Here is a 24,199-nt window from a genome sequence, read left to right on the forward strand (position 1 = left end):
TTAAGTCTAGTTTTGGGTTCTAAATTACGCAACACAATTGCAAAATACGACATTATGAAGAAGATTATATTTTGCCAAAAGTGTTGTTTTTCGTGCAGAAATGACAACATGGCAATATTTCTATCATACAACAATGATGAAAATAATGAATACGACAATAAAAGTCATGTGAAGCGGTTGAATAATGCCTATATTTTACCACAGAAGAGTTAAGATCGATTAAGCAATTTTAATCTTTTTCTTGTTTGAGAATGAAAAGGCTTCGCATCGTACCCACCTTAAGCACATGAGCCGGTTCTTGTGGCATAAATGATTTTATGCTATTTCTGAAATATATAAAATAAGTAATCGTGAAATCGTGCCAGATTGGTAAGTGAAAAATGTGGCGGTGAAATGATGAATACGGGTTCTTTTGAAAGTTGTGTCCTATTTTATTTCAGAGTCACCATCAGCTGGATCAGACCACCAATCTCTTCACGACCAGGTCGTGGTTTTAAGTGAGGCTTGTGCAATGATGGTGACTTGCTGCCGCTCAGTGACGTAGATCGGAAATACAAGTAAACTCAAATCGACCCGAGCGCGAGTCCCGTTCATAAAGCACCACGAACTACAGTATACTCGAGGCTACGTCTATGAAATGATGTGAAAGTTATTCATGAGACAGACAACGCTCCCGACTGTGATCCGAGGTCAGCTATGAGGAAAGTCTGAATCACCTGACACTGATGTCACCCAGACAAGTGCCCCAGTGAAGAGCTTATTGACTCAATTATATGACTTGTTTCATCACCAATATCATCTGAACTTTGATATCTATCTCCAATCTCCACTCGTCAGTGATAAGCGGTGCGTTTATGTGTCACACGCAACGTGTGCAAGTGAAGAAACCGATCTCATGCGCTGGAGACACTTCTCATGCAATATGTATGATATTACAAGTAAAACTCAGCTAAACGCAGAAACACATTTTAAAAAATACATATACACGTGAACGTTAAGGAGCTTGGGAATCAATTGACTCGTTGTCATCGCAGGAATCGGAACTCCCCTTGAACACAGTCTATCACCTTTGACCCAAAAACCTTGGCCCGCTGCTGACTCACAGACGCACGACCTCTCGCGATAAGACCGACAATATAAATTGAAGTCAGTGCGCGTGTTTAGTCATTCGGTGCCTGGCGATTCAGTCGGTTTGTGTCCTGACTGTGAACGAGGATTTTGATCGGATCGTTTCACCATGTCCGCCTCCAGAGTTTCTCCTCCGACGGTGAGTTTTAAGGAGATGTCCTATTGAAATGATAAAACGTTGAAATGTAAGACATCATTGTCTAATAGTACATGTAGTTTTTATTGATTTGATTTTGCTCACCATATTGATCTCAACTATTGGTTGAAATATGAATGCAAACTGTTGTTGTTGTTGTAGCCCAACACGAGTGTTGTTCTTGCATCTGGATCTGATGATGTGTGTTTTGGTTGCAGAGCGTGATAGACCGAGTGGCCTCTCTTCCTCTCGTCACGTCCACTTACCAGCTAGTTTCCACTGTGTACTCCTCCACCAAACACACTCATCCCTACATCCAGAGCGTGTGTGAGGCTGCTGAGCAGGGAGTCTGGAGCTTCACGAATGTCGCCCGGACCACCGCCACCCCTTTCATCCATCGTTTTGAGCCGCAGAGTGAGACAAGACAAGCGCCCACACACAAGCATGCGCTTGCGATTTTAATAGTGAAACTCAGATGATAGACATAACTAACCATGATTGACATAAAGGCTACAACTGGAAATGTGCTCCTCAGGCATTCACACTGGACCACAGTTGTAAAAATATAATTGAACCTCTGTCCGTTAATCTCAACTCAGCCACAAGTATTTCTTCTGCTTAATCAGTGTTGTGGCCTTTCACCCATTTCCTGATCTGTTGACTCATTTAACCAAGATCATGTGATTGCGCTGAGGAAACATTTCATAGTTTCACATAGTAACTCTTTGTTTTTTGTCAACCTCTCGCTCCCATGACTGTGCTGCAACTGTATTGTCCTATTCTTGCAGTTGCTGTGGCCAACCAGATGGTCTGCCGTGGCCTGGACCAGGTGGAAAAGTCACTCCCAATTCTGCAGCAGCCTCCGCAGCAGGTTCGATTCACATCCAGAGTGCGTGCCCTTGTACAGCTGCTTCAATTGGTGTCTTTTCTCTTTGCTCAGATTGTCTCCAGTGCAAGGGGCCTGGTCAGCAACACCAAGCACGTGGTGACGGATGCCACAGTCACTGTCTCAGACACACTGAGCAGCCTGATGAAGCGGACCCGGGGTGCTGTGCATAGTGGAATGGAGAAGACCGTAGCAGCTGTGTCCGGCAGTGTTAGCTCAGTGCTGGAAAGTCGGGTGATTCAACTGGTCAGTAGCAGCATGGACTCTGCCCTGATCACATCTGAGAGCCTTGTGGATCAACTCCTCCCCTTGACCGAGGATGAACTGGGTGAGTTACTGCTAGTCTTTGTGCCACACTGATGCTGTAATCTTTGCTGACTTCATCATTTGAGTCACAATAATTATTCATGGACGTTGCCACTCTCTAGTGGTCAATGGAATGAAAGAGGGCCACGCATTCATCTTCAATTTAGAAATCTAGACCACCACTACTGCTGCACAATGAAGTGAAGTGAAAGTCCAGCAGAAGGTCGCTCCAGCTAGTCACCCTGTAAAAAAGTTTGCTACCGGTGCTTGGTACTGCCCACCTGGCTCCTGGGTTAATAAGGCAGACCACTGCCATTCATTATTCCAACTGTTGAGTCCTCGACTGACAGATTCCAGAGTCTGACCTAGGGACTTTCCGTTGGTACAAGGTGATCAATTAAGACAAATCTTTGACGCTATAGCAGAACTAGAAGACAACTCCATCAGCAACTTCGACAGGACGCAGCAGGGCTACTATGTCCGTCTGGGATGTCTTTCCACTAAACTGCGGCGCAGAGCTACTGCCACTGCTTTGGACAAGATCCAAGCAGGAAAGCTGCGAAGCCTGGAGTTTCTGTCTGAACTCAACACAACTGTGGACATGGTGAGTGTCTGTTTTGGACCTATAATGCATGAATGAACAGGTACTTACTCTAGCTTTTGGACTTTAGATCCATCCTGGCCGACCACACAAGCGTGTACCGTTGAGATCTGCAGGTCAAGAAGCAGAGGTGAGTTTTAAAACATGATTTTTCTGATCTGCAATAAAATTAATATCCTTGTTATTTAGGTGATCGAGTCTCGGACCTTGGCTCTGGCTCACTCCCTCACCCAGCAACTTCAAACCACATGTCTGGTTGTGGTCTCAGGTCTACAGGGTGTCCCCAGACACCTCCAGAAGGAGGTGCTGTCAGTGGCTCATTCAGCTTCAGAGGTCTACAATAGCCTTAGTAAGGCTACAATGTTCTCTGACCTGCCGGACAATGTTGTCAACAGCACTAAGGTTCAGTTCGGTTATATGCGGAACTCAATGGATCATGTCTTGGAATATCTTGTCAACAACACACCACTTAACTGGCTTGTCGGACCCTTCTACCCGCGTGTAGTCCGAGAGGAGATACCAGATCAAGCTGTGTCGCGTCCTCCCACCTTGACCACTCAACACCAGCAGAGTTCCCCTGAGATAGAAATGGATTCACTCTAGCTTCTATCTTTCAACAGTCAAGGCCAACACTCGGACATTTGTTGTGTCCAACTGAGATCCAACATGTCCTCGAATCAAGTACTGCAACAGTTCCTTCAGACTGGCTTTCCTTAAGTTCATTACCAGACTAGTGCTTCAATCATTCTGTTACAACTTCATGCCCTGTGATCCTGTTTTCCACTCATTAAATCATGCAGCTTTGTCAATCACGATGTAAAATTGCATTTTTCAATTCCATGAAATAAATTTGCTTTAAAAGATTCTGTCTTCTGCACTTCAACGGAAAAAAGAAACACTTGTCATAATGTAGATCTTTTTTTTTTGTTCAGAATCAGAATAGAATTTATTGCCATGGTCAGTGGGGTCCCACTAACTAGGAAAGTACTTCAAATAAGGTGCTGTTGGATGGACCGTAGCCTCCTGCCAGAGGGAAGAGGAACAAACAGTCCATGTCCAGGATGGGAAGGGTCGCCTCTAATCCGAACTGCACGTCTCTGGGTCCTGGAGACATACAGGTCATGAAGAGGTCTTATTTGATGATACGTTATAAGTTATTATTCATGTTACTATTATAGCTTTATTCATATGGCACTTTTCAGCACTGTTCACAAAGTACTGATTTATATCCATAGGTATATATTCATGACCAGTTTTCTATACACTGAGGATGGCGTCACATGCTCTCATCTAAAGACTCTGTGAGTAATCAAACAGACACTGTTAAGAGGTCAAAAATTACCCATGGTTGGTTTCAAAACAAGTCTACAGTCAGTCTTTTGTGCTAAGAATGTACGTTTTTCAAGAAAAATATGTGCGAAATGTTTTCTTATGTGTGTCTTTCACAAACACATGACTTTAAGGTCACAATGTTTGTTTGGATCAGCAAAAGCCAGTGTGATTATGAAGACGATCAAACTGACTGATCAAAGCCAAGTGTGTGTCACTTAATTTCAACCTGATATCTATTTGCTCTAAATTTTAATTTAGTAGGATTAATTCAGAATATTTTTTCTTACATGTAGTAGAACATTTGGTTGTGACCAGTATTTCATTTATTGATAAGTCAGTTGTTACAGATGAGGTGAACACGAGGACAATTGAGACTTAAGCTGAGATGAAAATAAGGCTGACATGACACTGATGTTTTGAGGTGATCGATCGGCTACTGGCAATCAGCAGCAGCAGTAGTTTTTTTTTAAATATTGGAACAAATGTGTTTCCCTAATGTTAGCAAGTCAATTAAATATACACTAGAGTAAAATTTATTTGTGTATGACGCCATCATGTTGCTGAAGTGAGGATGTTTGTCATGTAAAAAAAAGGTGCTTATTTGCTACTTCCTTATAAGTTCGTTTAGTAATTGCGTTTCTGTTGGGTCACTGCTCACTATTTTGGGGAATTTTGAGTCCATAAAATCAAACTGTTTCAGCAAAACATGTAAAACACGTAGGATTGCGCATTTGGACAATATACAAATATGGATATTTAAGTTAATAAAAGTTAATTTTTAAGATCTGGGAGATGTTTTAAATTACTGTATCACAAAATCAGACGGCAGAATAAAATATATAATATAAACACCGCTGTGGCGCATCAGTAACCCAGGAAGTATCTTCTGTCAACTTCCGGGTGATGGCTATAAAAAAAATTGGCGGGTTTGCTGAGTTGTTAGCAGAGCTACCAAGTCTGCGTTCGCCGTGCTTCTATTTCCGCCTAATGTTCTCACTATAACATCCAGAGATGTCGGAAACGGATGGGAAACATCTATGGTGGTCACTCCTGGTGCTTGGTTTTAATCCAGAAACCGTCAATTCCAAGCACATCAACATGGGACCGTAAGTTTCGTTTAGTTTCCGTCATGTCTCGTTTAGTCGATGTTCTCCATTGTTTACAATCTCAAACCCCCTTCCCGACAGGGGTATGTTCGACAAACCCAACAAAGACGCCTTTTACATAATTATCCACTTCCTTTTGGGGAAACTGAACCCGACGCGCTGCCAAGAAACTTATAGGTAAACTGCAGTTCATACACTTAATTCCTATAGTGTGGGAGAAACATTGATTGTTTCTTCCATGTTTTTCTCTTCAGGTTTTGTTGGCCTGTTCTTAACCAGAAGATGGACGCAGATTTCCGAAAAGCCACTTGTACTTGGCTACGTGAAATTCTGGTAAGAAGTCAAAGCAAACTTTGAGAGCAATTAGATATACTGTTCCTCTGTTACTATAGCAATTAAATATCATAATGATATGGCACAATGCTTTTATTTTATCTTATTTAATGGACACAGATAATGTGTGCCTAAAATTCTTAACATGAAGCTACCTCACAGTGAATAATTGCCAGCACAATTTTATTATAACAAAACTTTGTGTATTCGTTCAGCTTGAATGTCACCTTCTGTCTAATGTTTTCCAAGTATTCATGCTTGTATAACGGTTTGAATGTTTACATGTTACTTTGATAAGTGTCAAGAGTCAAGACATGAATATAAATTACCACTGTGGCAGGGTTCTCCCAAGGATTTGCTTTCACCGCATAAGAGTGTGAGGACAAGGATCGACAAGGCGGAGTGGGGTTTGAGCTCAGCTCAGTTTGAGCTGAGTAAGTGGGTGTATGGCTGGACGACAGCGTTTTGTACATCTCTCATGATTCTCCTTAATGGTCTACCTTAAAAGGCACAGTCCTGTAGGACAACCGGTCACGGAACAACGCGTCAGACTTCACTTGACGAAAACAGCTGGGATTTCTACCTCTATGTTGAGAAAATACCAGTGTAGAGGGGAATTCCCAGCAAAGGGGATCAAAATACCATGCTTCCCCACTGCTGCTGTGGAGACCGCTGCCACAGCTGTGGTAAATGTGACATGCTCAATACATTACATGTCAATGACAGTTAGTGGTGGGATCTTTTAGTGTCATGATTCGATTAGATCATGATTTTTGAGCCATGATTGAATTTTAAAAAATGCAATTAAAATGATTTCTGATCATAATCCACTCCCATCTACTTTGCTATGGCTTTCCAGGATGAAAACGTGAACGCATCATTGCTTCTCTCTCCTGGTGGCCCCAAATTCACTAGTGTCATGCTTCAGCTGGTCAGATACACCCTGTTGGTTGAGATGAAGACCCTTAACAATGGTGAGTGAACACATGTGTCAAGGAACTGTTGGAATAGGAAGTGTTTGTACTTCAGTCTTGATTCTGTTTTCTTTTCAGATGAAGGCTGGTTCCCAGAGGTGGTGGCCAAGCCAGCGTCCTCTCCAGAACTCAGAGTGAAGCGATTTCAACTGGTCAGGAGGCGATTTCTGAGAGCCGCACTTCACCAAGATGTCCTTCTGAGGGAGCACCAGAGACGATCACAGTCAGTCTTATGAAGTCCTAGTGTTTGCTTGCTTTTAATTTGAAATGTGATTCATACTCTTTTTGCCTCATTTCAGTTGAAGTTTTATTTCATTGGCTTAGAAGATTCTCAGAAATCTGCAGAACTCATGACTTTTAAATTTATTTTTCAGGACGTTGGCCAAGTCTGTGAGAGAGCTGCAAGCAGAGAGTCTAAAGTACAATGAACTGCTGAAGTAAGTTTTTTTTTTTTTTTTTTTTAAAAGTCTAATACGTTTTCAGTGACATGTGGTTTTTTTTTTTTTTTTTCCTCCCAGACGTTATGAGTCCAATCAGGAATGTTCTGCTCCAGACGGTGTCAAACTAGTACGTTCCCTGTCATCCACTGTTGATGAGATGTTGGCCAATTCTGCAAAGGGTCAGGAAGTTTTGAAAGGTGTTCTGAAAGGGTCAGCCAACCAACAAACCCTGGAGGGACCAGCCCATGTTCTTCAGATTCCCCCCCGTCTCCTTGAGAAAGTTGAGCAGCTTCCACATCAGCTGCACTCCGGGGCTCTGTATCAGGATGGTCAACTGAACTTGCTCGGTGCAATGGAGTTAATGAACCACTCACTTCAACTTTTAAAGGCAGAACGGCACAATCTCTCCAAGTCTCCCAAACTTGAACTGAGTACTTGTAGTCTACAGAACTACAGCGAGCAGATGACCCGCCACCTGCAGGATCTTCGGCTCACCAGGTGACTCACTCTAGGGTCAAATAGCCCTAAACTGATGATTGCCCCGCTCAAATTCAGTAGTTTAATGTCACTCCTGCTTATTTTTTTTCATCTAGACAGAAGATTTCCAAAGAAGAAATTCCTGAAGTCCAGTGTAGCATCCATGAGTTGGAGGCTGAGTGGGACAGAAAGTGGACAGAACTGTTGAAAGAGACCCCCCTTGCCTCTTTTCTCAATAAAGACTCAGTAAGTACCTTGTAGCTGACTTGCATACCCCACGATAATGACCGTGTAAATGGGGTTTGATATAGTAAATGTTATAGCAGTTCCTATGTTTATTTCCATGGGTTTTGCAGTCATAGCTGTTTCCATTGCAGACTATGAGGCTACTTGTATGTGGAGAGGGCACGCTAAAGTGCAGTCGTCCATTTAGCAGTTTGCCTCTTTATTAAGTTGAATATATTACATGTACAGAATATTGTGGCAGAAATACCTGAGAATAATTCGTCTTCAACCTACAGGACTTGCCCACTAGCTCTGGCCCGTGGGGTCAGGTTAAATATGGAAGACTGAAAGATTAATTGCTTCTAAACTCAACAGCTGATGTTTGAAATGAGAGTACAAGTGTGCAATATGACCTATTGATTGCAATGAAAAGTTCACATGCTGTTTGTAGGTAAACATTGTACTGAATCTCTCGCTTTCAGGTACCAGGTTTGCTTTCCCCAATTAGTCAACTATCGTTTGAGCCCTCAACTGAAACAAGTTCAGGCGCAAGTGTGTTCTCTATGTTTGCTGCCAAACTCCTAGGTGAGAAAAGTTCTGGTTCTTCCATGTTCCCCAATTAGACTCTGATAACTCTGTTCAATCAAGTTTTTTTATTTTTTTGCAGAGAAATCTGAATCCCAAGATGGCATGCTTAGTTCTTTACAGATCCAGAGGTAAAGTATGAGCCAGAGTTATCTGGGAGGCAGATACCCAGGCAGACCTGAGCACTGATCTGTCTGTCACCAGTCCTCCCGACATCATCCATGCTCTCTGATGACTGTGGAGACCTGAGGGAAATCTCCACAGACAGATACGGAGCAGACAATAACCTTTGTCATGGGGTTCTTATCCTCACTGTTGATGGCTAATTTTTTATTTTTTTGTGTCAACAGTTGTCGCCCTGCTGCTTTGAGTCAACATGGTGTGACTGAACCATCGTCACCACGAGTCAACAGTTCTCTAGACTTCATCTTCAACACACCACCATCTCCTCCCATGTCTGTGACACCAATTCAGGTTTGATCTTCTTTTTCCAAGCAAGACTCTTCATAGAAGTCTAATCAGTTGACTCCCCTTTAGGAGGACCCCATGTGCCTCACTCCTGACAACAAAACAAAGACCCCCGTCCAAAAACTTGGCTCCACCAGGACCAAGAGTCAGATTCTGGACTTGGAATCTGACAACCTTGCAAATCAGGTAATATCTCTTTTGAACTTGAGGGGCAATATATTTTATTTCTGACTTGGTGATGGTTCTTGTAGTGTCTTTTGAGATTATTAAAGGCAATTTAAATGCTTTGTTTATTCATTCAATCATTTCCTTGTTTGAAACAAAGTTATCGTGTGGCCAATAACTGTAATCTCTATTAGTTTGCAGAGGCTGTAATGATCAGTCCAAAGGGAGACAAAGTCCCTTATATGGACCTGGAAGATATTCTCTGCAATCTGCGAGATCCCTTTTCCACCAAGAAGAGACTTCTTCATACCCCTGAGAGCTTGAGTGAGTTAACAGCCAGATTTGCATGTGTCATGTTGCCATTTTTGTCGAATATGTGTTTGGTCAACGTTTTGGATGCCTCAACCTCGGACTGTGCAATAGGCTTATTGTACACAATTTACTACTCCATCGTGCACCTGTGTTACAATGCAGGGACACTGCAGTCAATGATGTTTCTGAATCGTCTATAGCTATTGAAGGAACCACGCAACCCAGACAGCATGGTGGAAGTCATAAGCATATTTCTTCCGCATGCATTACTTTATTTTATTGTATTATGGTTTGTTAAAGCCATCTTGTGTTGCTATTCAACACAACAGATTTATACACTCAAATTGCAGCTTGGACTTTCTTGTTCCTGAATCTCCTCTGAAGATCAGTATGTTGGTTTGTAATTGCGTTGTCTCAGATCCTCGGGTAAATGTCTGTCATTTATCATTTCAGTTCAAGATGTGAAGGACTCCTGGCGGAAAGCCGTTGGATCATGTGAAGCTAAAAAACAGAACACTTCTGAGTTAAACGAAAGCCTTGGGGGTCGACTTCAGCCGACTTATTCATTAAGTTCTTCTGAGTCCCCTGACTGCTGCCCCACTGTAAACCAACAGGAAGCACTCAAGTCTTCACTCTTTTGGGAGACCACTGGTACAGACTCTCTTGACTGCAGTGCAGTCCCGTTCAGTCTTAACCTTGAAACGCTGCCTGAGATGTCCAGCTGTGACAGTCTCCTCAGTCTCGGTGAGGATGATTATCAGCTTGATAACTCTCCACTGGCCCAGACGCCTGCACTGAACACATCGGCTAGTCTGATCCGCACTCCACAAACTGGATACTTTAGGACTTCTGAAAAGTGTCTGGTAGACTCTCCAGGGCTGGACGGTGAGTGGGTAGGGGGACATCCGTCCATTGTGGAGCCCAGCAGCAATGTGTTCTCTCTTGACTTGGACTCACTAGACCTGCGCCCCTCCACGCCATCAGACAAGCAGGAGTACAGCCTTCCGACACTGATCACCTTCTCCCCGATTGATGACGAGAAGATGCACTTATTGTCTGATATTTAATAAAGAGGATTTAAAATGTTTTGTCTATTGTAACAAGTCATGCACTAACACTGTTAGGACTAAATACATTTTGGAATCTGAACGTCAAGTCTTTGTCTTTTTTTTTCTGTGTGCCTGACCATCAGATGATGTGTAATGGTATTAAAAAAAACAAAAACTAACTTCTGTCGCAATCTCTTGAATTTTTCCTCTTGACACTTTTAGCCCATGTGCCTGAATGGGTTCAATGCATGATCTGGTCCTGTTATCTGTTATGGTGGCTCCTAAGCAACAACGTGAATCATGGTTGTTGGTTAAGACAGAAAATGCACGAAGCCCTAATCAGTCATGGCGTGGCCATTACAGCTCAGTCCATTGCCCATTTCCCTGGAATAAATTGTGTGCAATTGTTTCACACGAAGGATGTGAAATTGCGATTTAAACCTAATGAAGATATTTTCTCGGATCCTGTGTGGCTGCATGTAACGTAGATGTCAAGTTAACAAAGCTTTCTACTCTACGACTCGTCTTTTCCGGTACCAGATGTGTAAAGATGAACGCTTTTATATTGAAGGTGTTGGGCGGAAACCGTTGATGTGGTCTCTGTAGCTAATCTGTGGGCGGGCCCAGAAGAAGAAGCTGACACAAACATGGCGGACGCGTATCAACGCTGAAGACGAAGCTGTAAAAGTTTGTTGCAACAGGAAGTCACATTCATGTCAACATCGTCTGTGGCAAAGCCGTAACCCGCTGGTTCGTCATCTTCCTAACTTGTAAGTTGTGCACATTGAACTTCGTAGCTTGCGGCTGATTCAAACAGTCTAAAACTGACTCTTTGACAAGTCAAAGTTGGCGGGAGGGGTCCGACATTTTGCACTGTGCTCTCGTTGAAAGCCACGTATCTCTCCGCACCCGGAGTGATACGCAACTTTTACTTTTAGAGTCCGCTCGCTTGTGTTTCCTGCTTCGGTTTGACCCAGTTGTGATGTCGGAAGCAACAGTTGGTAATATGACACCCCCAGCCTCCTCCTTTCACCCCCCTAACGTCTCCTCTGGGTTTGACATGTGACCTGTCCAGGTGAACCTGCCGCCTGCACAAGTTGACACGCCCAGTGATGTGTAAATAAAATACAGTATAAATAGGCGAACGGTATTAAGTGTGTGTTCGGCCTGATAGACGGGTTTTAGGAGCTTATCTGTTTGTACGTTTGTTTAAGCTCTGCCAAGTGTCTCTTTATGCTGGTCACTGTTGGTTGCTGGTGTTTACTGACATGCACAGCGGAGTGTTGGGCCCCGTTTGAGACTATATAGGGTGACATCAATATTGCCAGTCACTCTGCTCTTGGTCCTGCTCCTGCATTGCTGTGGGTGCATGGTTGCCTTGGCTACAAACACACAAAGAGATGTTTGTATTGGCTCTTCCCTTCAGAAATTATTTACTTAAAGAGAGGCATATAGCGTTTGACAGAAGGGTCGGTGCACAAAAACAAATTAGCCAGACAGTGTGAGACATGATGTACATTATCACAGTAAACACTTTCAAATGTCTTGTTGATCATCGGATGTAGTCACACACAACTCTCATTCAACATACGATGAATGTGATTTCTGCATACCCTTGATGCCGTCCAGTGAGCAACAAGTCCAAGATGATATTTCTGAACCGAATCTTAATTTGCATGTCAGGTCAACCAGCCATGATTGAGGACAAGGGTCACCGTGTAACTGATTACTTTGTGGTGGCTGGGCTGACTGACCGGTCCAAACCGTTGGAGCAGGACCTGTCTGAGACCAAGTCCAGTGGACCCAAGGCTCCAATCACTGACTTGGCTGTCATTAACCGTTCTGCTGGTGAGGCAGTGCCAGAGGGCTTCACCTGCATCGACTCCACGCCCAGTGGCCAGCCTGCCAATCTGAACCATGGCAGCCTGAAGAGTCCAGAACTGTTCTTGTGTTACAAGAGGGGCAGAGGAAAGCCACCGCTCATAGACATTGGGTAAGTGAAACGCCACATTCTAGACAAGTATATATATTAATTCTTCCCACAATGTAGCCACGACAGGTCTGGTGGTATCAGTTTTTTCTTTTCATGGCACTTTGTAATGGATGCCATGCATAACTTGGAACACCAGGTTTACTGGTCATTGACGTCATTGCTCTCTTTTGTGCCTATGTGCGAGCGAGCACAATACCAGAAATGGCCGATGCTCCGGGACCATTGTGACCCAAAAAAATCCAAAGTATGGAATTTCACAGTATACACATCAAACAGTAAAATTAGATAAACAATCTGGAAACATATCTTCCTACTTTGAGCTGGATTTGAACCCTGAACCTTCTTGCTGAGCAGCTTCTAATGCTACAGATATAGGTTTGGTTAATGTTTTGTTTAGTCACTAGGACACGTCCTGTCATTTGATGATGACTCTACAAAAATGGCTCATAGAAGCATGCTTTTACATTACTAAAAACAACCCTCCCCCTCCTTTTTCAGTGTGCTGTATGAGGGGAAGGAGCGGTTGATCCAAGGCTGTGAAGTCATCCAGGCTACACCATATGGCCGCTGTGCAAACGTCAACAACAGTTCTGCCACCTCTCAGCGCATCTTTATCACATTCCGGCGAGCGCCGCCCGTGCAGCCTCAGAACTCGCTTGCCGTAACGGACATCTGCGTCATCGTTGGCAGCAAGGGCGAGAATCCGCCACACACATTTTGTAAGGTGGACAAGAACTTGAACTGTGGCATGGTAGGAAACCGCTGGTATTTCCTGTGCTCAAACCAGAATCTGTACACCTGCTGACTCTCTTGTTGAACCTTCATAGTGGGGCTCCAGTGTGTTTCTCTGCTATAAGAAGTCTGTCTCTTCTTCCAACTCCATCAGTTACAAAGCTGGTGAGTAAATAAAAAATAAATAAATAAATAAATCAATAAATAAATAAATATATATATATATATATATATATATATATATATATATATATATATATATATATATATATATATATATATATATATATCTATGTATGTATATATGTATATATATGTATGTATATATATATATATATATATATATATATATATATATATATCTATGTATGTATATATGTATATATATGTATGTATATATATATATATATACATATATATGTATGTATGTATATGTATATGTATATGTATGTATGTATGTCAGTGTTATCATGTCATGAATAATCAAATTCATTTATATATATCTCATGTCAGTCAGTGCATTCCATACAAAGTTTAAGTTGCAGGTGTGTGTGTGTGTGGGCCTGTTTATCCTCCTTTGTGGGAACGATTCTTCACACTAGCCTTGTGAGGACCGTATGACATTTGGGTGGACCCCACGCAGTTAAGCCACAATTTGAGGATGAAGACTTCTGGGTAACTGGGTCATTATAATTGAATTTGAGATAGGTTTAAACATGCTTGAACATAATGCTGCTTGACTGATGGAACATTGTTCCTCTAACAAATACACTGGATACTGTGTCGCAAGATTCCTCTCAGTACAGGAAATGCGAGGGGTGGTGATCTTTGTTATATTGCAATATTAGATAAGGTTTATTAAGCAATGTGGTTGTTGGAATGCGGTGTGTACATTCCACCTGGCAAGCACAACCTGCTGCGTATTTGAAACAAGTGCTTATTCTGAACCTGTCTGTCACCTTGCAGGCCTCATTTTTCGCTATCCTGAGGAGGACTATGAGTCTTTTCCTCTGTCTGAGTCTGTACCTCTGTTCTGTTTGCCAATGGGGGCTAAGATTGAATGCTGGGCGCCGAATACACGGGACCCCTTACCCGTCTTCTCAACATTTGTCCTGACCATCTCTTCAGGGGAAAAGGTGACGCACACTGTTCACCACAGAGCCTTCGTAACCTGTTGTATGGATCTATTGAGGTTCAAATATTCTGCGTGTTAAAATATAGTTTTAAGAGTTTTTTTTAACACGTCCCAGTCCAATATAAAAGAAGACAATAAAAGCTTTATAATCTATTTTTTATTCCTCAAAAAGGCTCAAGCAAACTAACCTTTTAAGACCCATGTTCATCCTAATGCAATATTCTCAAGATTTTACAGTAAAAAGGACATGTAGTGAGATTAAATTACATGTTTTGGAAACATCTGAGATGACTTCAAGCTCATTTGAATAGTATCCATGTTAAAGAAAGTGTTAGTGGACACACACCATCATTCAGTCCATCAATGCATCACCATCAATGCAGTGGTTTAACTATATTTCCAATTGTAATGTTGACAAAGTTACACGAAATGTTCATGATACTTTTTCATGACCCTTTGTGGTGTGGTTCTCTGTATACCACGTTATCATCACATCATTTACTTATCTCTGTTGCTTTTAGGTCTATGGGTCTGCGATCCAGTTCTATGAACCTTACCCTGTGGATCTCTTGAGTGAGAAGCAAAAGGTCCAGTTGGGTCTTCTCACCACTGTGGAGAAGAAAGTGATTCCTAACCGGCCCGTGAACACCAACAAGTGTATCTGCCTGCTGTCCCGCTGGCCTTTCTTTGAGTCCTTCCGCAAGTTTCTCATGTTCCTCTACAAGCTGTCCGTCTCTGGTCCACACCCACTGCCTATCGAAAAGTATTTGTCAATCATTGTCATCTTTCATGTATCTGTAATCCTGCAGGTCATTAATTTGCGTTTCCTTCGTAGACACATCTCACATTTCATGCACAATGTTTCATTTCCATCGCCACAGAGGCCCAGAATTCTGGTTCAGGTGAGAGTCAAGACCGGCTGTTGGCTTGTATGTACCTAAGTCCGTATGTTAACATGATCAACTTTCTCTTAGCTCTCTGCACACGACACTCTGAACCTGTCACAGCCTGTTTCGACTCCATTACCTCTTAGGTAGGAGTTTGTCCGCCAGTAAAATGCAATAAGTATATATTTACTTTTGAGGAGTATCACAAGTTTTCACATCCTCTCATTTCTGCTGCTTTCCACAGCGGGGCAGACTATGGCACGCTGCTAATGAATCTGGGTGCGGAGAACTGTGCAACTCTTCTGCACTTCGTCTTGCAGGAGAGTAAAATCTTGCTGCACTCACTGAGACCTGCTGTGCTGACGGGGGTTGCCGAGGCAGTGGTGGCGGTGAGTTGAATATTGTGTAGATGATCTTTATGGCACCGTCTTGCATCAGCAGCTTACATTCAGTGGTTTACAATATTTTTGTTGCAAAATGATGTACTGTAATGTGCCATTGTGAAAGATGCTTTGTGTGACGCAGTGCGGTGATGTCTTCTGATTTTTCTTTTTGTGTGTCTCAGATGATCTTCCCATTTCAGTGGCAGTGTCCTTACATCCCTCTTTGTCCACTGTCTCTCGCTGATGTCCTTAATGCACCGTGTCCCTTCATTGTGGGCGTGGACTCTCGCTACTTTGATCTTTACGACCCTCCTCCTGATGTGGTTTGCGTGGACCTGGACACCAACACCATCTACCTGTGTGACATTAAGCTCTTGTGATTTACTGTCATGTAAAAAAGTCTGTATTGATGTGCGAGTCTCTTTGTACAGCTCTGATGAGAAGAGACACAGCAGCTGGAAGAATCTTCCGAAAAAGCCCTGCAAGAGCCTCAACAACTCTCTGAACAGCCTGCACCACCAGCTTGCCACAGGTAGTTATTTCTTGCAGTGTGATTATGCTGTCAATGTTATCCTTAGGTTCTTACAAGTGGATTACACCAGTTTCAGTGCACCAGAGTGTTTCGGAGGGCTCAGCCTTGGACATGACCCCAATTGAGGCAGACTTTACCTGGCACAAAAAGAAGACCGCGCTGGAGATGGAGATCCAGGAGGCCTTCCTGCGTTTCATGGCCTCCATCCTGAAGGGCTACCGCAGCTACCTTAAACCCATCACCCAGGCACCATCTGAGAAAGCCACTGCAGCAGATTCACTCTATGACCTGCAGGGTACAAAGACATTCATCATGAAGTCCCTTCCTGAGAGTTACTTTTCTGATGTGAGTGGTTGTTCCCAACCAACAGGATTTTTGAAGAGTCGAGATCGGGCCCATCAGAAGTTCTACTCTCAGCTAACCAAGACTCAGATTTTTATCCGCTTCATTGAAGAGTGTACCTTTGTCAGCGACAAGGACACGGGTTTGGCCTTCTTCGACGACTGTGTGGAAAAGGTGACTACACAGCGGATGTTCTCTTTTCTCCCCTGTTTACCTCTGTGGTGGTTTATTGCTTGGCTGTATACAGAGAGACTCAGGAAACCTACATTTCCTCTGATTCATTCTGTCCCATTGCATTTTTCCACTTCTGCAGCTATTTCCTTCTGATAAAATCACAGACAAGAGCAGCAAGGTAATCTCTCTAATTAGCTCCCTGCCTCGTTCCCACTTTTCTGTGTTTCATTCCAAACTCAGTAAAAGAGAACTGTCTAACAATTTGCATGTGATTGCATATTTTTGCAGTTTATTTACGGACTGTTCCCCTCAGGTGGAGGCAGAGTCATCTGAGGACACCAGACTGTTGGAACTGGATGAGTCCCAGAAGAGCGAACACACAGTGTTTGTAATGCCACCTGAACCCCCAGCGGATGAAGTCTCCAGATACATGTAAGACCATGAGTCCTTTCCATTTTAGCTATGTCACAGCAATCTAGCTGCACTGATGTGTAATCTAGGGATTTGGAATGACCCCCACTTAAGGAGCTATGATTTAAACTTTCTTGGTCTTGTTCATTCCTTTTATTTTCACTATATTACTCAACTGTATAGTTGAACTATACAATAGTTTCAAATAGAATAATTAACGCTGCTATTATGCTTATTCATGACTAGGGACGAAAAATTTCCGGTAAAAGAAAAAGTGTCTGGTAAATTTCCATGGGAAGTGAAACTAGGGAATTTGGAAATATTCCATTTTGGAAACTTTGCATGGGACGAATAGGAATGCAGGGCAGCTAACTGGGGAAATATATTTTCTTATCCCTCCATCGAAAAATCTCCACTTGGTCCTTTTGAAAATGTTAAATGGAAAAAAACGTATCATTAAACCTTTAAATCTTCATTGAAGCAATCCTGTTTTTTGCCCAGTCAATAGTCTCCTCTGTCTGCATGACTCCATCCAACACACCAAGTATGACTTAGAATCTCAGTCCCTGCTGATGTTATTATTGAGAGTTTCATGTATTACTCCGGAACCATTTAATAGACTAAATCGGTCCTGTACCTAAAATGATTTAGTTCCTGTAAACTGACATACAGTGTGAAAACACCTGTTGAAACAGTAAAGCAGTAAATGTCATGCACTTTGACACACTCAACTCTGACAGATGACAATTGAATGAACTAAATGCGGCTGTATTTGCGGATCAGGTACAAAGGTTTCCCGAGGCTTCAGGTGAATTTGTTTGACCGGCCAAGAGAGTTACGTCCAGCCATCAGTACCAGAGCTGCTGGTGCCAGTCTGTCCAGCAGCCCCGCACTGCTGGCAAAGAGGACCAAGCAGGTTTGTGCTGTCACCAGGCTGGTTGTTTATTTTTTGGTTTTGCATAATCTTCTTGACAAATAACTAATGATTACGCAGTACATACCTTAATACCAAGAAGCTGACAGTGGAACTTACTCTGAGTCTGTTTGACTCCACAGGAGATCAAGCTTGCCTACAAGTTGGCCAGGCGTTACTACTCCAACCCCCCTCTGTGGGCACGCTGTCTGTTCAGTCACTGTTATAGCCTGTGGTTCATCTGCCTGCCTGCTGCGGTGACACTGGCCAAGTCTAAAAGCAGAGCTATGCAGCAGGCGTACAATATCTTGCTGAAAATGAGGACCACAGAGGTGGAGGTCCTTGATGAGGTAACCTGCCATTTTCCCTCTGGAAACATGACAGTTGGGCTGCAAGGTGACGTGTGGCCTTTATATTAGGTGTGCTACAGGGTGGTCATGCAGCTTTGTGGTGTCTGGGGTCTCCCTGTTATGGCAGTGCGAGTTCTGGTGGAGATGAAGAAAGCTGGAATCCATCCCAACGCCATCACGTATGGATACTACAACAAGGTACCGCAGCTAGCTCATCGCATGAGAAGAGAGGACGATGGACTGCAGATGTGAAGACTCGCGTATCTCCTTTCCAGGCGGTCCTTGAGAGCCCCTGGCCCAGCCGGAACCGCAGCGGTCTCTTCATGTGGACCAAACTGAGGAATGTGCTGCGAGGCATCGTGCAGTTTAAATATGGGATTAGTCAAACATCAACCACAAAGGAAACCACAGATTCAGCGACTGGTGGGCTCAAAATGATTTTTGAATTGTCCATTACTCCACATATGACTTACTTCTCAAACTTTTTTTTTTTACTTTCAAGCAAACAGACTTTTGACGTACTTTTGTGGACCCTCACATCTCTTTCTTCTGTACCTGTCTTGTGGTTTAGGAGGAGCATCTCCATCTGTAGGTGATCATTTGAGTGGTTGCCATCCCAGCAGCCCTGGAGCAGCCATTGAGCCCCGTCTTGTCCACAGTACCACAGATACTCCAGATACTCACCAAGGTAGTGACCAGCTGCAGATTTCGGGCACGTCTCATTGCTAAATTATGTTAACACTCATCCTCAGGGCCGCAGCTGGATCAGGGCTATGGCTCCAAAGACGAGTTACCCCAGGAGGAATCCCAACTGCCTGTCGTCCCAACAGCTGAGGACAGTGTGGCAGCAAAGAAGAACGGTGAGGCTGATTCCGAATCATTCATGTACCGGGTTCACCCCAGTGCTTTCCCACCACAGGGGGATTTTTTTCTAGTTTGTCAAACTGTAGTGAAATATGACTCCTATGTCAGTGCTCCCTCACTGTCAGTTGAGCTGGACTCCTTTTAAGGTACAGGAGGACCGTGAAGGCTGTAAATGTGATACATCGCTGCCCTCTCCCCCAATCGGAGACACCCCCTATAAAAAAGTCCTGGATAGAACCCTGGTGTACTCTGTGATAGTGATATGTGTATGCTGATTCCACAGGCACCAGCTCTGGCTCAGTGGACAGTGCAGTAGCAGTGTCAGAACCATGTGGCCTGCCTGAAGTGTCCTCCACAGCCCGTGGCATTGTGAAGCCATCTGGCAGTTTTGATGCTGGCAGGGACTCTGGTGAGCAGAGGGATCTTACTAGTAGCTGAGGTTTGGTCAACTCAAAATAATTTAAGTTCTGCTCGGCTGTCTCCAGGTGGAGGGTCCCTTTTCAGACGGAAGAGTAATAGTGACAACGTGTCTCTGCCTGATGACCTCACTTCTCGGGAGCCAAATGAAGCTACTAAACAACACAGGCAGAAGGCCTTTGCTGAACGCAGTTGCAGCTTTAGTGCAGAGACACGGGCCGGCATGCTGCTGGACAAAGGTGTTGACAACATGGCCAGTCGGATGGGTGCAGACACTCGGATCCTCGCTGCGGCTCTGTCTACTGGCCAGAGTCCTCCTCCCAGCACGGTCTCGAAATCACTCTTCACAGACCTGGATGAAGAGCCGGAGGATGAAGATGGGTCGATGCCGAGGAGGCTAGAGGAGGAAGAGCAAAAAGTGGACGTGAGAAAGGACAGTGGACATCAGATACCCACTGAGACCAATGAGGATGAGTCAGGGTTACGGAGTGCAACTCTAGAGAGAGCTGACGTGGAGGTTGGCGCAGACCCCCTCTCCCTTCTGGTCTCTGAGAGTGAAGAGTCTGCCTCAGTCAGTAGTCAGGACCCCCCACGCCCTCCTGCGGTGGTCTCACGCAACCTTGCAGAGGAGATCGAGATGTACATGAGCCTGCGGAGTCCCCTCGGGGTCAAGTCCTCTAGTATGGAGTTGCAGGAGGACCAGGGTGACTCCTCTGATGCCCCTCAGGCCAAGCAGCCTCTTGGGCGGAGGTCCAGCCTCCCTGTGCCTGCTGGAGGGCCCTCACAAGAAACTCCCAAGCGCAGCCCCGGCACAGTTACTCGCTCCAAGACATTTGCAGTCAAGACAAAGACCCAGGGAAGCACAGCAGGAAGCCCTGGTCCTAAACCTTCCTCATTGACTGCGCTGGTCAAGTCCTCCCAAGGAGGCTCGCTGGGCTCGGTCATTAATTCCTTTTCAGGTATCAAGATGGATAATCTGCTGTCAGGACCCAAGATGGATGTGCTCAAGTCTGGAATGAAGCAAGCTGCAACTGTGGCCAGCAAAGTGTGGGGGGCTGTAGCCTCTGCGTACTCTTACTCGGACGATGAGGTGAGTGCTTCAGACAGCACTGCATAGCGCTGCTATGTTTACATGGTGACGGCCGAGTTCAGGAAAGTTTGCACCACCTGAACTTCATTTGCATCTCCGTGTAAACGGGACCTGAAACTGGATGAGTAAACTGACCTTTTTCCTTTTCCCTGTTTTGTCTGTACAGGATGAGCAGGGACAAGGAGGAGGAGGCTTCCCTGCCCATCTAGATGAGCACATGCTGTCAGCCCATGACATAGATGAGAGTCCTGAGAAACCCATAATCCCTGGGCTTGTGTCCAATGGACTAAACCGGAGCTGCACCAGCCTTGGCAGCAGCAGTGGCAGCAGTGACACGGGCAGAGGAACACAAGCCACTCGTAAGGCCATAGTCCAGAGTGCTTGGTCCCGTTGACCTCACTCAAACCTGAACTGTGGGCTTGCTTGGCAGATGCTACTCCTGGGAGGTCTGGACGTGGTCTGGATTCTGACCTGGGATCCTCTCATCATGCCTCGTCCTCCAGCATCTATCAAAACTGTGCACTGGAGGTCTGCACACCAACTTTGGATGATCTACATTGAGTTGCTGACTGGTTTCCTCTGCTGCTGATAGGTGCTGATGTCCAGCTGCTCACAGTGTCGCAACTGTGGAGCGCTGGTGTATGACGAGGAGATCATGGCAGGCTGGACGGCAGACGACTCCAACCTCAACACAAACTGCCCCTTCTGTCGCACTCCCTTCCTTCCTCTGCTGCTTGTTGAGTTCCACGACCTGCGAACCATGACCAGGTATCGATAGAGCGATAACATGTGACCCAAAATATTGCGTATGGATGAGGGGGTCCTATAAGCACAGGAAAGATCTCAGACTGTCTGTTGTCCTCCAGGTTCTACATGAACCCCAGCGCCTCAGGGGACAGCATCCACAGCAGCAGTACTCAGCCCACAGCCAGCAGCTCAGTGGACATGAAGACCCAGGACCTCATCTCCTTTCCTGAAGAGGGATCTGGTCCAGAACATGGTCCAGGAGCCCAGCAGAGGTACACCACGACATCAGTGGTTCATGTCTTCTTGAGCTTCTCTCATCACCCGTCTCTGTCCAGTTTGGTACCAGAGCCTGTTCAGTCTGACCCTCTCGGTCTACTGGAACATCAGGGGGCTAAGAAACAGCAGCAGTGCCACGGTGGGACGTCGCTGACCCGCAGCAACAGTGTGGGAGGACCTCTACAGGGTCTGGATTCTTCCCTTAGACCTGGTCATGGGGTGTCCACCACAAGTCTACCTTGCAGCCTTCTGGAGGTGTCGGTCAGTGTCGCACGCTCACCAAGAGGAAGATTTTCCTCACATATGGGCTCATTAAAATGTTCTTTTTCATACTTATAGTTATACCTACTTTAAACCAAAAATAACTGCAAATAGTAACCTGGGTTACTCACTGTTGACTTTACTGTGGACAGGATGGTATGGGAGCCAAAAGGCCCAACCCTAAACCTGTGTCTGTGCCGTACCTGAGCCCGCTGGTGTTGCGGAAAGAACTTGAGACTTTGCTGGAGAACGAGGGAGACCAGGTACACGCACTTCCTGTGCCACCGTCCCGCATCTCCTCCTCCTCAACCTCATTGGACCCTATATTTTTCTCACCAGGTGATATATACCCACAAGTTCCTGAGCCAGCACCCCATCATCTTCTGGAACCTGGTGTGGTATTTCCGGCGCCTGGACCTTCCCACTCACCTCCCAGGACTCATTTTGACCTCGGAACACTGCAACAACGGAATCTCTGTGCGCTCCGTCTTTTTAATCTCACCCTGATGATGGTGCACCTTCTGTGGTCTTTGCTTCCAACTTTGTTTCCTGTCACAGCTTCCACTGACGTCACTGTCGCAGGACAGCAAGCAGGTTTACATCCAACTCCTGTGGGACAACATCAACCTGCACCAGGAGGCTGGGGAACCCTTGTACCTTCAGTGGAGGACCCTGTGTGAGTGTCTCTAGTGTTGACAATGATGTTGCTGAGGTCAAAGTGCCAACCTCTTGTTGACCTGATCACAGTGCAAAAGAAGGGCACGCTGGCTCCGACTGACCACCTGGAGATCCGAACTCTCCTCAACACGATAGTTCGGAACATCCAGACTAACGATGTTTATGGCCCCATCAACCTGCTGATCCGAGAGATTAAACGACTGCCGGAGGGAGTCAAGCGTCAGAGGTGAGACACTCGCCTGGAGCTGGTATAAGGCCTTTATAGAAGAGCCATACGTCATCTCATTGGTGTTACCTTCCCTGCAGGAGTGTTTACCGGGAGATCTTGTTTCTCTCTTTGGTGGCATTGGGACGAGAAAACATCGACATCGGTGCGTGGTCACTGGATCATCGCTATAGCGCTGTGGGTCATGACTCTCTGACCATGCGCCTGTCTCTTTTTCTGCAGAAGCTTTTGACCGCGAGTACCAGATGGCCTTCGATGCTCTGAGTGCTGAGCAGCTTCAGAGCCTTGAAAAAGTGGACCACCCGCCCAGCCAGAGTGTCCAGTGGTGCCTGAAGAGTTTTGGCTCTCCCTTCATCTAGTTGCTGGGCCGCTTCCGTCTGAGGTCCTTTAGTCATGGCTTAGATGTCTATGTGCACTTTTGCAGAGCAGCAACTCCTATTGTACATATTTTCCATCAGTGTGCAGCCACTGAGTCGCTCAGTGGCGCCCCCTGTCTGTAAATATGAGCTGGTGTGTAAATGAGGGATGACTCGCAACATTCCATTCGATGCAGGTCTTAAACAGTCGTCATAGCTGACGTTTTAGGTGTTTATCGTGTTTTAAGCTCATTTGTTCGTCGTCATCACGTTAGATTCGATTTTTAATCTCTGACCACAAACATTCCACCACAGATCGTTGCACCGTCTGTCAGTAACACTTTTGTCCAAACGATGAATTTATTTATTTTTGTAAAATTGACTCGAGGATCTTTATGAGCCCAATGTCAGATGTGCTGCAATAAACAAGTTTGTGAGCTTTCCATTGCTTTAGTAGGTTTGTCTGTTCTGGAGTCGCTCTCTCGAAATCCTGGTTTAAGCACAATTTCTTTACACTATGTTGAATTGAGTAATATATGCACAAACTAATAGGTTTTTTTTAAGTCTCAATACAAACCTTTTTCGTATTCTTCATAGTAAATTATCAAGATTAGCCTGGGGAGGTTTGAAATTCACACTATAGAGTAAGTGTGTGATCTCTTTGGTAGAATTCCGCTCAGAGTTTTGGCATGTGTAATGGCTTTAAAAGTTAAGACCTGAAAAATTCTCAAATTGAGAAAATGTACGTATTATACATAAGTCTCTTTGCTGTAGGGGCCACAGGTCCCTTCTTGACTCAGACGTCAGTTGGATAGTGGCGTATGGTGTGTTCTAAAGCAAGCGCGCCATCTAGTGAGTAAGGGCAGTTTCATGAAACCCATTCAGCCCATTACTTCTCTTCAGGCCCTG

The 24,199-nt window shown here is 44.7% G+C and overlaps 3 protein-coding genes and 1 non-coding gene across 7 annotated transcripts; all 4 read left to right on the plus strand.

Annotated features, from left to right (window-relative positions):
• The first annotated feature begins 1,163 nt into the window (after positions 1–1,163).
• plin2 (perilipin 2) lies at positions 1,164–3,888 on the plus strand. 2 transcript variants are annotated; one of them, XM_053860373.1, is made up of 7 exons: positions 1,164–1,267; positions 1,483–1,678; positions 2,053–2,135; positions 2,205–2,478; positions 2,879–3,060; positions 3,128–3,187; positions 3,247–3,888. In XM_053860373.1, exons 1-7 carry the CDS (start codon positions 1,238–1,240, stop codon positions 3,658–3,660), a joined length of 1,239 nt encoding a protein of 412 aa, XP_053716348.1. In that variant the 5' UTR covers positions 1,164–1,237; the 3' UTR covers positions 3,661–3,888. The 2 variants fall into 2 exon arrangements, with proteins under 2 accessions (XP_053716348.1, XP_053716349.1); XM_053860374.1 differs by having other exon boundaries at positions 2,882–3,060.
• A 1,420-nt stretch (positions 3,889–5,308) lies between these two features.
• On the plus strand, positions 5,309–10,652 carry haus6 (HAUS augmin-like complex, subunit 6). Its single transcript, XM_053860371.1, has 14 exons — positions 5,309–5,495; positions 5,577–5,672; positions 5,750–5,828; positions 6,688–6,802; positions 6,881–7,025; positions 7,177–7,239; positions 7,321–7,740; positions 7,836–7,965; positions 8,427–8,529; positions 8,612–8,660; positions 8,880–9,003; positions 9,067–9,183; positions 9,357–9,486; positions 9,928–10,652. Exons 1-14 carry the CDS (start codon positions 5,401–5,403, stop codon positions 10,539–10,541), a joined length of 2,280 nt encoding a protein of 759 aa, XP_053716346.1. The 5' UTR covers positions 5,309–5,400; the 3' UTR covers positions 10,542–10,652.
• Positions 8,684–8,814, plus strand: LOC128756607 (small Cajal body-specific RNA 8). The gene has a single exon (XR_008414285.1). It is a non-coding gene; the product is annotated as a small Cajal body-specific RNA 8 (non-coding RNA).
• A 493-nt stretch (positions 10,653–11,145) lies between the features above and the next one.
• On the plus strand, positions 11,146–23,722 carry dennd4c (DENN/MADD domain containing 4C). 3 transcript variants are annotated; one of them, XM_053860023.1, is made up of 34 exons: positions 11,146–11,293; positions 12,207–12,516; positions 13,015–13,267; positions 13,344–13,413; positions 14,215–14,384; positions 14,905–15,146; positions 15,219–15,285; positions 15,358–15,416; positions 15,515–15,659; positions 15,836–16,011; positions 16,085–16,185; positions 16,256–16,480; positions 16,556–16,701; positions 16,841–16,879; positions 17,015–17,133; positions 17,896–18,028; positions 18,169–18,375; positions 18,445–18,573; positions 18,651–18,798; positions 18,947–19,063; positions 19,128–19,235; positions 19,523–19,648; positions 19,725–20,746; positions 20,913–21,105; positions 21,177–21,274; positions 21,339–21,514; positions 21,613–21,765; positions 21,829–22,030; positions 22,183–22,293; positions 22,370–22,507; positions 22,589–22,706; positions 22,778–22,934; positions 23,015–23,079; positions 23,157–23,722. In XM_053860023.1, exons 2-34 carry the CDS (start codon positions 12,218–12,220, stop codon positions 23,291–23,293), a joined length of 5,649 nt encoding a protein of 1,882 aa, XP_053715998.1. In that variant the 5' UTR covers positions 11,146–11,293; positions 12,207–12,217; the 3' UTR covers positions 23,294–23,722. The 3 variants fall into 3 exon arrangements, with proteins under 3 accessions (XP_053715998.1, XP_053715996.1, XP_053715997.1); XM_053860021.1 differs by having other exon boundaries at positions 21,613–22,030; XM_053860022.1 differs by lacking the exon at positions 16,841–16,879 and having other exon boundaries at positions 21,613–22,030.
• Positions 23,723–24,199: the final 477 nt, after the last annotated feature.

This window comes from Synchiropus splendidus, chromosome 3 (assembly GCF_027744825.2).
Source record: "Synchiropus splendidus isolate RoL2022-P1 chromosome 3, RoL_Sspl_1.0, whole genome shotgun sequence".
NCBI lineage: Eukaryota > Metazoa > Chordata > Actinopteri > Syngnathiformes > Callionymidae > Synchiropus > Synchiropus splendidus.